The following is a 15131-nucleotide window of genomic DNA, read 5'->3' on the forward strand; positions in this document are numbered from 1 at the left end:
AGAGAAAGTGTGAGAGGAGAAGGGTGATGGAGAAAATGAGCGGCAGGGTAGTAGAGGAGGATACTCTGCTGGAGGGTTCAGAAATGTGAGAAAACGTCTGAGTATCCTCCACTCACTTCCAATATAGTAAAGCCCTGGTCCTTCATCCAGTGATCTGAACGTCCTGGTTTAATATGCAGCAGGAGGCCTGTTCTTCTTCTCTCTCAACTACCTTTTCCCTCAGTTTCCCTCTCCTCCATCTGCCTTCTCTCTCTCTCTCTCTCTCTCTCTCTCTCTCTCTCTCTCTCTCATCCCTCACTCCCTGTCCCCCTGAGATATGACATATTTCTCCTGGGGCTGCTGTTGAGCAGGATGCATAGGTAGCCATTAGGGAGGAGAGGAGCAACTAAAGATGGAGACAACGAGCCAGAAAAGGAGAGGAGTGGTGGACACTTATCATGCAGCGACAGTGCCGAGTGCGCTCCAAACTGTGATACTCCAAATCAGCCCACTACATGTATCTCTTCATCTCTATCAATCACTTCAATAGTTTCTTATTCTAGATTTGTATTATATTCAAAATATCCCTCATTCGTCTGAGAAGTAAGACTTTAGAGGACAACTCTAATGGTGGACTGAACACAATAAACAACAACGCTAAATCATTTCCCTTTGTTCCATCCTTTCCTCCTCTTATTTTTCTCTCTCTATCCATGTGTGTGCCACGCCTTCCATCAGGCCCCACATCAGGTCCCACATCAAGCCCCACATCAAGCCCCACTCCCACAGTTTGGCCTGTATTAGAGGCACAAGCACGCGTCTACAAGCCCTCATTCACACCGTGCTCACAGACCAGTATAGCTGACAACTCTATTCCTCATGTGCAGTGCAATGATAAAAGTTACATTCCCCAGCCCAGAAAGCACCGACAAACAGAGAGACCATCAGAGAGACTAGCAGCATGTCTCCTATTATAGTTGCAGTATGGAAGGCTTGTAGGCAGAAGAAAGGAAATAAAGAAAGAGAAAGAGAAAGAAAAAAAAAAATCAATAAAGAAGGAGAGATGCTGTATCATTACACTGTATCACACTGTTCTCTACGTTAATTACACTGTATCACACTGTTCATTATATACTGTATCATGGCCTACTCAACATAGTTCTCTACGTTCATTATACTGTTATCACACTGTTCTCTACGTTATTATACTGTATCACACTGTTCTCTACGTTATTATACTGTATCCACACACTTGTTCCCTCAGTTCAATTACACTGTTAATCACACTGTTCATTGTTCATACTGTTAATCACACTGTTCTCTACCGTTAATTACACTGTATCAACAACTGTTCATTCTACGTATCACACTGTTTCTATGTTAATTACACTGTATCACACTGTTCATTACACTGTTCTCACACTGTTCTACGTCATTATACTGTATCACACGTATCTACGTCATTATACTGTATCACCTGTCTCTACGTTCATTATAACTGTATCACACGTCTCTACGTCATAACACCTGTATCACATGTTCTCTACGTTATTACACTGTATCACACTGTTCTCACATTCATACTGTCTCACAACTGGTCTTACGTTCATTAAACTGTATCACACTGTTCTCTACGTTCATTATCTTGTATACACTGTTCTCTACGTTCATTATACTGTATCACACTGTTCTCTACGTTTATTACATGTAATCCCACTGTTCAATTATACCTGTATCACACTGGTCTCTACTGTTATTACACTGTATCACACTGTTCATTATACTGTATCACTTGTTCACTACGTTCATTACACTGTATAACACTGTTCTCTATGTTCATTTATACTGTATCACACTGTTCTCTACGTTCATTACACTGTATCACACTGTTCTCTACTGTCATAACACTGTTCTCTACATTTTCATTATACTGTATCACACTGTTCATTACACTGTATCACACTGTTCATTATACTGTATCAACACTGTTCTCTACGTTCATTACACTGTATCACACTCTTCGTACGTTCATTCACTGTATCACACTGTTCTCTATGTTCATTACACTGTATCACACTGTTCTCTACGTTCATTACACTGTATCACACTGTTCTCTATGTTCATTACACTGTTCTCACGTTCATTACACTGTATCACACTGTTCTCTATGTTCTTACACTGTTCTACTTCATTACACTGTATCACACTGTTCTCTATGTTCATTACACTGTTCTCTACGTTCATTACACTGTATCACACTGTTCTCTACTTTCATTACATGTATCACACTGTTCTCTACGTTCATAACACTGTATCACACTGTTCACTACATTCATTAACACTGTATCACACTGTTCTACGTGCATTACACTGTAGCACACTGTTCTCACGTTCATTATACTGTATACACTGTTTCTACGTTCATTACACTGTTTATCTGTACATGTTTCATCTTATCACTGTTCTCTATTCATTACGCTGTATCACACTGTTAGTTATACTGTATCACACTGTTCTCTACGTTCATTCACTGTATCACACTGTTCTCAACGTTCATTATACTGTATCACACTGTTTTCTACGTTCTGTATCACCCTGTTAATTATACTGTATCACACTGTTCTCTATGTCATTACACTGTTATACACTGTTCTCTAATGTTCATTACGCTGTATCACACTGTTAGTTATACTGTATCACACTGTTCTCTACGTTCATTACACTGTATCACACTGTTCTCATATCGTTCATTATACTGTATCAACTGTTCTCTACGTTCATTATACTGTATCACACTGTTTTCTACGTTCATTACACTGTATCACACTGTTAATTATACTGTATCACACTGTTCTCTACGTTCTATAACACTGTATCACACTGTTTTCTACGTTCATTACACTGTATCACATGGTTCTCTACGTTCATTACACTGTATCACACTGTTCTCTATGTCATTACGCTGTATCACACTGTTAGTTATACTGTATCACACTGTTCTCTACGTTCATTACACTGTATCACACTGTTCTCAGTTCATTATCTGTATCACACTGTTTTCTACGTTCATTATACGTATCACACTGTTTTCTACGTTCATTACACTGTATCACACTGTTCTCACGTTCATTATGTATCACACTGTTTCTTACGTTCATTACACTGTATCACACTGTTAATTATACTGTATCACACTGTTCTCTACGTTCTAACACTGTATCACACTGTTTTCTACGTTCATTACAACTGTATCACATGGTTCTCTACGTTCATTACACTGTATCAACATGGTTCTCTACGTTCATTACACTGTATCACACTGTTCTCTATGTTCATTACGCTGTATCACACTGTTAGTTATACTGTATACACTGTTCTCTACGTCATTACACTGTATCACACTGTTTCTCTACGTTCAGTACACTGTATCAACTGTTCTCTACGTTCATTATACTGTATCACACTGTTTCTACGTTCATTACACTGTATCAACTGTTAGTTATACTGTATCACACTGTTCTCACGTTCATTATACTGTATCACACTGTTCTCTACGTTCATTATACTGTATCACACTGTTCTACTACGTTACAACGTATACTACTGTATCCACTGTTCTCTACGTCATTACACTGTATCACACTGTTTTCTACGTTCATTACACTGTATCACACTGTTAGTTATACTGTATCAACACTGTTCTCTACGTATTATACTGTATCACACTGTTCTCTATGTTCATTACGCTGTATCACACTGTTCTCTACGTTCATTACACTGTATCACACTGTTCATTACATTGTATCACACTGTTCCTCTACGTTCTATAACCCTTATCGCTACATTCATTATACTGTATCACGCACACTGGACTGCAAATCTTATCAAGTATCAACTTCATCATTCTCTTAATATCTTTGTGAAGAAGATATTTTAGTGAAGAAGCACCCTGTGGTGGAACGACATTCTGCAGATGGCTGTAAGGGAGTGAGTGACTTTCTCACTAGTCCTGGGAGAGAGAATTCTGTCTGGTTTTGGATGCGACAGGATGAACCCAGATGGGTTCAACAGATTGCAGGCATTGTGGGAGCAGTTGAAAAACGAATTTCTCCATTTGTTTACTTGAGATTTTCATGTTCACTCGTTAGTAGCGTAATTGATGGATTTGGGCCAACGGATGCCCAGGCACTGCCCAAACTGGAAAGGGCGCAAGTCACTATGTACTAAGCACTAATGGTTCTCCCGAGGACAAAATTATGCCTATGTGTGTCTATGATGCCTATAAAAAAATCCTTGGAGTTGGTGATATCATTGACCAGTATGGTGTCAAACATACGGCCTGTGGGTGGTTTGGGTAAAAAAAAAAATAATAATAATAATAATTTTGGTGGTGAAACAAACTCAATATACTTTAAAATGACTAAAACCAAATAAAAAATTATRATGGACCTATATTCTTGACTTTCCAGCTCACAAATAATCTCTGTGCAGAGTCAATGGACCTACATTCATASAGTTTATTGACTGTCCAGCTTGCTAATAATCACTAGACAGTCAGGAAGCATCTAAAACTCCAAWAACGTTGGATAGAGGACAATTTGTTTTATAATAGTGACTGCAAGGAAATATACCCAATTTTCAGTGCGGCTCTCCGGACCTCGTTGAAGACCGGATGCGGCCCACGGGCAAAATGAGTTAGAYACCCCTGGTCTAGATAGAAAATACCTATGATGAACTCCATATTGGTAAAGGGGTGATTACCAAATCAACACAATTAAATTAATCTATTCATTTCTATGGTAAAGTCACTTGGTTTCTAGGCCCATCAAAACTTACACAAGGTTTCAAGTACAGGGTGATTTCTGGCACTATTGAACATTTATCTGTCTTACTATACATTCTCAGCCATGACATTTAGCAAATGATATATTCTCAACACCTCTATGAACAAGTTCAAGCTTCCATTAAGGCCTAAACCGGAGTGGGAGCCATTATCCAGCGGTTCCCAGGAAGTGACAGCGTCCATGACCCGCAGTCTGAAAGCATCCACTGCTGCAGTTCTGACAGTCACTTTGAATGAGCTTTATTTAAAAAGGTATGTGAGACGAGTGAATGCTCCCTGAAGATCAGTGAACACAGAGCRCTGTTCTGACAGATCAGCCCAGCACTGGCTCTCTGCACAGCTCGAGATACTGTCTGTGAGAATGCGAGAATACATACTGAACACACACACAAACACACACACACATACTCTTCCCTGTCTACTTCTTCTCTACATCTGCAGTAGACTTGACGACAAATACAACACAGTCTAACTGGTGTAAACACAACAATCATGCGTCTTCTCAAGTAGGTAAATGTTTACCTCCTTAGTCCCTGACATTACTAAGGAATGCTCCATTTTCCCCAAACTGAACTGTTGTCCCCTCCAGCAATAAACACTACTTGTCTGTCTCTCATTACAGTGGTGTACCAGAGAGGAGCCCACCTCACCGTCTTCCCRTCAGCAAGCCTCACAGCAGGAGGCAGAGGAGAAACTGTCAGCGATCTGCTGCTGGAGAACCAGAGAAAGTAATCTTCACATACACACACACTTAAATATGAGTCACACACACCGAGCTTGATGAACAACCACCAGGCAATGTGTACCAATGGAGGAGATAAAATGYAGCCAGGGTACTGTATGGTGCTCCTAAACACACACACAACTTACCATGAGCGTCGCGGTAGTAGGCGTGTGTGACGCTGCGGAATCTTTCTTGCCCAGCAGTGTCCCAGATCTGAGTAGGAAGACATATGACATCATCATCATCCCTCTCCCACTCTATAATGACTGTTCTCACTCATCAATGGGCCTACAGCAGCTACCAGCAGCTCAATGAATGAACTGCTAGGAATAGAGGATCTGAGATATRAATCATGTACATGAAATGCATTTTTCTCTCTGGGAAAATGTATTTTGAATGTAGCCCATTTATAGTAACAATGACTATAATCCACTTTAAATTCACAACGGCAACACCAAGCGCTGCTCGTGTGTACAGTCCTGAAGGGTTGGCTGAGGACACACCTGATTGGCAATGAGCACTTGTTCTCTCTCAAATACACCTTTACAGTTGTTGGTTAGCTAACTAGCGAATTGTAGTCATATTAGCATTGATGTGAAATCAGTCAAAACACCTCAAAACAAGACATGGTATCAAGACCAAGATGAAATGAGTCACTTACGAGTCCCCATGTGGCAGTTCCTTGCTATTGTTGGTAGCTATCTGGCCATTCAGAATCACAACAACTCAGACTTCTGCTCCATTGAAGCGTGCGCATCATTTCCGTGACGTCAACTAACCCATCTTTATGTATTTGTATCCGTTTGATATTTTAAGTAGAAATTGTGCACAAATATTGAATTTTAAAAGTTATATTAATTGAAGTGACCTTTAGTATAGACCACATTGAAAATTCAATAAATCAGATTTTTTATATGAATAAAGACTTGATAAAGTGCCAAAATTCCGCATTTTGACATGTCCCTCCATGCATCATTATCTGTACTTTACTATTTACTCCACACTGCTCTTTCCCACCTGGACAAAAGGAACACCTACGTGAGAATGCTTTTCATTGACCACAGCTCAGCGTTCAACACCATAGTGCCCTCAAAGCTCATCACAAAGCCAAGGACCCTGGGACTAAACACCTCCCTATGTGACTGGATCATGAACTTCCTGACGGGTAAGGGTAGGCAACAACACATCTGTCACGCTGATCCTCAACACGGGGGCCCCTCAGGGGTGCGTGCTTAGCCCCCTCCTGTATTTCCTGTTCACCCACGACTGCGTGGCCAAGCACAACTCCAACACCATCATTAAGTTTGCCGACGACACAACGGTGGTAGGCCTGATCACTGACAATGAGACAGCCTATAGGGAGGAGGTACTTTACTTAGTAAATATTTTCTTAACTATTATTTTTCTTAAAACTGCATTGTTGTTTATGGGCTTGTAAGTAAGCATTTCACGGTACGGACTACACCTGTCGTGACAAATACAATTTGATTTGATTTGATTTCCAATGGCACGCTATTTCTCCCTCACACTATCCCTCTATCATCCATCTATCTATCTATCCATCTATCTGGGCCTGGTTTCCCAAAGCATCTTCAGACTACGTTCATCATTAGAACCTTTGCAGGCGCCTCCGTTAGATCTCCGAGCTGTTTCTCGAAACCCTCGTTACTAAAGTTGCTCTTGAAAATGCTCGTTGTTGTTTTTTGTTTTTTTACTTGCCTCACACTTGACTTTCCCCCCCCCCAACTATCACTGACTTTACTGATAGCGACTTTATTGAGGAAAAATGTACTTACCATGATTGAGATATGTGGTTGTCCCACCTAGCTATCTTAAGGTGAATGCACTAACTGTAAGTTGCTCTGGATAAAAGCGTCTGCTAACTGACTAAAATGTCAAATGTAATGAGAGACGGGGTGTGGGTATGAATACTAAATGTAGAGAGAAGGGAAGGCAAGGGATAAGACACACACAGACACATAGATACACAGGCATGGACACAGATACACACATAGACATGCAAACATGCAAGTATATACACCCCCACACAGACACACACACACACCCAGACATGTATACCCATCCCTGTCTCATCTGACAGCTATGCCAAATATTCTGTTATTCTACTCATGTAGACAATAACATGTTACATGGAAGATAGCCAACACATCACAAAGTGTGGAACAATTGCAGTCATGTCCAGTCTATCATGATTACCTTTCCTACTTTCAAAATAGCAATCACCTTCAGCTTCTATGATGTGAAATCAGACACCAGAAGTAATTAAAGTGCGATTGGTGTCTTTGAACTAAGCAATGGACACATACATCTTCTATAGCAGCATTACAGACGCAATGCAGGACATTTAAAACATGTAGTGTATTTGAGGTTTAAAAAGGCTTTTGAAGTTTGTAATTTCCACTTTGAAATTTCAGACTAAATTTTCCCTTACAAAAAATGTATCAACCTCGAAAAAATGTTTATTAATTATAATCCACATAATAAATTACATTTCCTGTTGCTGCAGGATTCTTTTCCTGCTGTGGCAAACTGGCGTATATTAAAATCCTACATCTGCATGATTACACAACAACACTGATAACAGTGTGTGTCTGTCTGACAAACAGAACGAATAATCCTAATGGACAGTGTAATATCTACAGAGAGTCTTCAGGCTACGTCCCAAATAGCACTCAATTTCCTTATAGTGCATTACTTTTGACCAGAACCCTATCGGTCTTGGTCAAAAAAGTAGTGCACTAATAGAAATAGGGAATAGGGTGCGATTTGGGACAATTTGTGATCTTCAGTTCTGCATGGAACAGCAGAATATTGGCATCTGCTAACTCGACAGATATTTGGCACACACACACACACACACACACACACAACACACACACACACACACACACACACACCACACACACACCACACACACACACACACACACACACACACACACACAACAACAACAGCACAGACAGAGAGACAGACACACAAACACACAATATTCAAGAACGAACATGAAATGAAATGAAAATGCGTTAAGGTTAAAAAAAGCTATTTTCTTACCTGCAGTTTGACCTTCAGCGCATCAATGTTCAACACTTTATTCTGAAAGACAAAAGGACAGAAAAATAATAGGTTTTCAAACAGTAAAACATTGAACAGAATATGTCCTTTGATTCAGATGGAGCTCTTGGCAAAACAAGGACAACATTTGGATTACTGTTAAAAGAAAGTGATGCTTATATAACAGTATGAAGATCCTTGCTTGTAGACAACATGTAATGAAGTGAAAGATTCTTGGAAGTATTTCCGTTATTTACATGCTCAGGGTGTGTAATGCCCCCCTCACCCCACCTGGTTGACTTTGATCACTGCTATCACCAGGATAAACTGTACTGGCTGAGACCGTACGGCTCAATCACACTGCTGCTTGGCTGTTACACAGTGTTTCATCACCTTAACACTCAGCCATGGCTAAGCAGTTTTGGCCAACACTGCTATGACAAACACACGTCGGCATGTGAGCATACACCACAAGCATGTAGGCACGGGTACACACAAGCGTGGGTACACAAATATCATGCTGTTGCACACACACACACACACACACACAACACACACACACACACCACAACACACACACACACACACACACACACACACACACACACACACACACACAACACACACACACACACACACACACAGACAGAGGGAAGTGAGTTACAGGGCATTGAGGGTCACAGTCAAGGCTACCACATTGTGTCTTGATCATTCAGTTGGGCCTGTATGGGGCAGGTTACAGTGTCCTGTAGCATACAGACAGACAGTCACACCTAAATGGCCCGGTGTTAATGTTACTGCTCTGCTGTTAAACTGTCTCTATGGGGATATGACTGTTTTACAGTTACTGGGGGACTGTATGGAGCAGCTGTTCCACAGCACGACGATATGATGCTAGATCACTATTATCCATGCTGTCAATTTGCAGTTTGAAGGTTATCTGTAAATCAATGAGAAACAATGTGAGAGAGAAATGTGACTACTCATTTTTGTTTGTGCAAATGACAACATGGAAGTTCAGTGAGTGGATTGGTGAAAAGAAAGCTGACTGGATTCTTCAGGAATCCAATCCATTTAGGACCTTGGCAGAAGAGTGGAGAAGTAGGCAGAGGCGAGGTTTAGAGAGGAAGTCTGAGCTGGCCAATGACATACTGGATCCAACATTCCTTGTGAGAAGGAAGAAGCTCTGATTACTAAACCTGAACCAAGACAATTCTCTTTCCTCATGCATTCTCTCTCCTTGATCTCTGCTCTCGTCTCTCTCTCTCTGTCTCCCTGTCATTCTCTCTCGTTCTGTCCCTCTCTCTTTCTCTGCCATTCTCACTGTCATCACTCACTCATATTCTCTTGCTCTCCTCTTTCTCTCTCTCCATGCTGTCAGTAGTATTAGTGATGGAGACTGCGTTGACGTCATTTTTCTTAAACTCAGTGAGGCTTCTGTCCCTGGCAGCACCCCACAATGCACATGCAGACCACACTACCTACCGAGAGAGTTCTCATCTATATTCTTCATAGCTGTTTACATRCCACYWCAGTCAGAGGCTGGCACCAAGATAGCATTGCATGAGCTCTATTCCGCCATAAGCAAACAAGAAAACGCCCAACCAGAGGTGGCACTCCTAGTAGCCGGGGACTTTAATGCAGGGAAACTTAAATCAGTTTAACCTAATTTCTATCAACATGTTAAATGTGCAACCAGAGGAAAAAGACCTCTGGACAACCTATACTCCAYACACAGAGATGCATACAAAGCTCTCCCTCGCCCTCCATTTGGCAAATCTGACGATAATTCTATCCTCCTGATTCCTGCTTACAAGCAAAAATTAAAACAGGAAGCACCAATGACTAAATCAATAAAAAAGTGGTCAGATGAAGCAGATGCTGAGCTACAGGACTGTTTTGCTAGCACAGACTGGAATATGTTCCGGGATTCCTCCAATGGCATTGAGGAGTAAACCACATCAGTCATTGACTTCATCAATAAGTGCATCGATGATGTCGTTCCCACAGTGACCGTACGGACAAACCCCAATCAGAAACCATGGATTACAGGCAGCATCCACACTGAGCTAATGGCTAGAGCTGCAGCATTCAAGGAGCGGGACTCTAGCCCGGAAGCTTATAAGAAATCCCACTATGCTCTCCGACGACCCATCAAACAGGCAAAGCRTCAATACAGGACGAAGATCAAGTCGTACTACACCGGCTCTGACGCTCGTCAGATGTGGCAGGGCCTGCAAACCATTATAGACTACAAAGGGAAGCACAGSCGAGAGCTGCCCAGTGACACGAGCCTACCAGACGAGCTAAACTACTTCTATGCTCGCTTCGAGGCAAATAACACTGAAACAAGCATGAGAGCACCAGCTGTACCGGAAGACTGTGTGATCACGCTCTCCGCAGCTGATGTGAGTAAGACCTTTAGACAGGTCAACATACACAAGGCCGCAAGGCCAGATGGATTACCAGGACGTGTACTGCGAGCATGCGCTGACCAACTAGCAAGTGTCTTCACTGACATTTTCAACCTCTCTCCTTGTCCGAGTCTGTAATACCCAACATGTTTTAAGCAGACCACCATAGTGCCTGTGCCCAAGAACACTAGGTAACCTGCCTAAATTACTACGACCCGTAGCACTCACGTCTGTAGCCATGAAGTGCTTTGAAAGGCTGGTCATGGCTCACATCCACACCATCATCTCAGAAACCCTAAACCCACTCCAATTTGCATACCGCCCAACAGATCCACAGATTATGAAGTCTCTATTGCACTCCACACTGCCCTATTCCCACATGGACAGAAGGAACACCTATGAGAGAATGCTATTCACTGACTACAGCTCAGCGTTCAACACCATAGTGCCCTCAAAGCTCATCAATAAGCTAAGAACCCTGGGACTAAACACCTCCCTCTGCAACTGGATCCTGGACTTCCTGATGGGCCGCCCCCAGGTGGTAAGGGTAGGTAACAACACATTTGCCATGCTGATCCTCAACACAGGGGCCCCTCAGGGGTGTTTGCTCAGACCCCTCCTGTACTCCCAGTTCACTCATGACTGCACGGCCAGGCACAACTCCTACACCATCATTAAATTTGCCGATGACACAACAGTGTCAGAAGGTCAGAGACCTGGCCGTCTGGTGCGAGGACAACAACCGCTCCCTCAACGTGATCAAGACAAATGAGATGATTGTGGACACATCAGGAACAAGGGGACCGAGCACACCCCCATTCTCATCAACGGGGCTTGCAGTGGAGCAGGTTGAGAGCTTCAAGTTCCTTGGTGTCCACATTACCAACAAACTAACATGGTCCAAGCACACCATGACAGTCGTGAAGCGGGCAGGACAAAACCTATTCGCCCTCTGGAGACTGAAAAGATTTGGCATGGGTCCTCAGATCCTCAAAAGGTTCTACAGCTGCACCATCGAGAGCTTCCTGACTGGTTGCATTACTGCCTGGTACGGCAACTGCTCGGCCTCCGACGCAAGGCACTACAGAGAGTAGTGCGAACGGCCCAGTACATCACTGGGGCCAAGCTTCCTGCCATCCAGGACCTCTGTACCAGGCGGTGTCAGAGGAAGGCCCTGAAAATTGTGAAAGACTCCAGCCACCCTAGTCATAAACTGTTCTCTCTGCTACCACAYGGCAAGCGGTACCGGAGTGCCAAGTCTTGGTCCAAGAGGCTTCTAAACAGCTTTTACCCCCAAGCCATAAGACTTCTGAATATCTAGTCAAATGGCTACCCAGACTATTCACATTGCCCACACCACTGCCACTCTCTGTTGTCATCTRTGCATAGTCACTTTAATTAACTCTACCTACGACTTGAGGTTTTTGAGGACGGATAATGGCGGACGGAAGACAGGGTGGTGCGGCAGGTGCCGCTTCTCATACGAATGCCGTTATTTTACCTAAAACATCAGGTGTACGCCGACCCCAGCTAAGTAACTCATGCAAAGAGTTRAAGCCCAATTATGTGTTTTATCTCCAGTACTTTGYCATGATTGTCAGTTATGTAGCTGCTCTACTGATAATCTCAGTGCGTTCTTGCTGGGATGACACAATCAGTCTACTACCGGAGAATATCAACACCAAACACATTGGTTCACCGTTCCACGGGAGCGGACAGTACACAGCATACCATAATGTTCTGAATAATGGCCAAGTCTACCTCGCTCCCTATTCCATTGAACCGCTTAGGCGTAACAAACACAAGTCCAACATTTATCGGAAACTGTTAAACTACCTGTTCACTACCCTCCTGCTCTCCGGGGATGTGCAACTCAATCCTGGGCCTAACATCACCGAGCCAGCGATACTCACCGGATAGCAGTGGATGGCCTCGTCCACTGATCGTCGCCGCTGTGGAAGTGGGYGAGTGCTATGGTCCCATGGTTTCTCTCAACTCACTCGGCTCCAGGATAGATTTTGACTCTTCAAACATACCCAAGTCGCTATATGCAATCCCTGACTCTGCTTCTGGTACGCAAGCTGTTTTAATTAGTTCCCCGCATCCAGTGCAGGTGGGAGGGATTGTTACTTGCGCTACCGAACTGCCCCTAATCAAAACGAAACAAAACGGTCTAAACCCAGCCGTCAGAAAACACAGAAAACGTAACTTTTTTCAATGTGTCATTCACTCTGGAGTCATCTGGGACCCACGAGCTAAGCCCAAGGGACTACTAGGGGGGCACTTGAACATTCGTAGTGTCATTCCAAAAAGTGATAAAATTCAACATCTACTCAGACTCCAACCTTGACTTCCTCTGCCTCTCAGAGACATGGCTCCATAAAAAGTCTCCATATGCTGCTTTGATTKTGCCTGGCTACAAAGGAGAGACAGGATTGAAGGAAGAGGAGGGGGTGTGATGATTTACATTAAAGAACATATCCGATGTAAACAAATTGAGTTGTCATGTGATAACCCACTAGAATGTATTGGCCTGAACGTTACACTTTCTCCCCAAATGTCTTTTACCCTTAATGGAATGTATAGGCCACCTTCCACCAAAAGTGTGTTTTTTGATCAGTTTAATAACATGATTAGGGAATGTGATTTTGGGAAAGAAGTCATCTTAATGGGAGATTTTAATATTAATTATGATGACAAGTCTTGTAGGAAAACCCTCAAACGGATCACTAATACCTTTGACCTTACACAGCTAGTTAAAGGGCCAACAAGGGTGACTTGTTGCTCTAAAACACAGATTGATTTGGTGTTCAGTAATAAACCAGAGAGAGTGACTAAATCATTCAATATGGTTACTGGGCTATCTGATCATAATCTGAAACTTATAGCCAGAAAGCTGTCTAAGAGCAGGTTTAACATCTCTACTGTTAGAAAGCCGGATCAACTAAGAATACCTAAGAGTGAATTAAACTATTTTGAAAACGCAATTAAGGGAATTAACTGGAATGATCTCTTGTCCTATACAGACGTGGAAGCTGATAGTCAGGTTTTTCTATCCACAATCCAGACTACAATAAATGGTTTCCTAAAGAAAATCAAATCCAAACCTGGCCAAAAGAGCACTCTTCCTTGGCTAAATGGAGAAATCTGGAAATTGATGAAAGAACGAGATTATGCTCTAAAAATAGCCCTAAGATCCAAATTAGAGCATGACAGACGTAGGTTTACCATGTTGAGAAATAAGGTGATGAAAGAAATCAGACAGGCCAAGGCAAACTTTTGTATTAACATAATTGGTGAAGCAAAGGGAAATTCTAAATTGATCTGGGAGAATATAAAAAAGTTAACAGGGAAAGACCATAGTAACACTGCAAAAAGACTAGAAATCATGGTGAATAACAATCTAACACAGGATGCAGTCGAAATAGCAATAGCCTTCAATTCCTACTTTATTGACTCTGTCAGGGTACTGACACAGAACACAGAATGACGCTCAACCTGTCTTCATCATAAGGGAGGTTTCTGAGTCAAAGGTGAACAAGGTGATTAGCTCACTAAAGAACTCTAAAGCCAAAGATGTGTTTGGGCTGGACTCTACCTTTCTTAAAAACTACAAGGAGTCACTCATTGGCCCCATTACTAAGGTCACCAACACATCTATTGGTCTGGGGGTGTTTCCAAGGGTATGGAAGTCGGCCATAATAACGGCCATCTTTAAATCGGGCGACCCTGCTGACGTGAGTAACTACAGGCCCATTAGTATACTACCTGCTCACTCTGACACACTGAGTTCTGCCTTCAAGGTATGATTTCATCCATCTCAAGGCATCGGGGAAAAGTTGAACTGGACAATTTTGAAATGAGAATCTCATGGTTAACAGTATCAAAAGCCTTCCTTAGGTCCAGAAACACAGCCCCAACAACGCCCCCTTTGTCCATCTTGGACTTCACATTTTCCAGAAGAAAGCAGTTGGCCGTTTCTGTGGAGTGTTTCCGCTCTGAAGCCAAACTGCAATGGAGTGTAATGTGAAGGGGCTGTTGTTGAAGTGGGCAATCAGTTGTTTCTGCTACACACTTTTCAACAACCTTTGACCACCAC

At 42.5% G+C, this 15131-nt stretch overlaps 1 protein-coding gene across 1 annotated transcript in view; it reads right to left on the minus strand.

Moving 5' to 3' along the window:
• Positions 1-15131, minus strand: part of LOC111977323 (ras-related protein Rab-26) — a 181365-nt gene that overhangs the window by 89618 nt on the left and 76616 nt on the right. The window contains 2 exon segments of the mRNA XM_024006699.3: positions 5693-5759; positions 8619-8660. Of these exon segments, the coding sequence (XP_023862467.3) occupies positions 5693-5759; positions 8619-8660 (109 nt within the window).

Source organism: Salvelinus sp. IW2-2015, linkage group LG18 (assembly GCF_002910315.2).
Source record: "Salvelinus sp. IW2-2015 linkage group LG18, ASM291031v2, whole genome shotgun sequence".
Taxonomy (NCBI): domain Eukaryota; kingdom Metazoa; phylum Chordata; class Actinopteri; order Salmoniformes; family Salmonidae; genus Salvelinus; species Salvelinus sp. IW2-2015.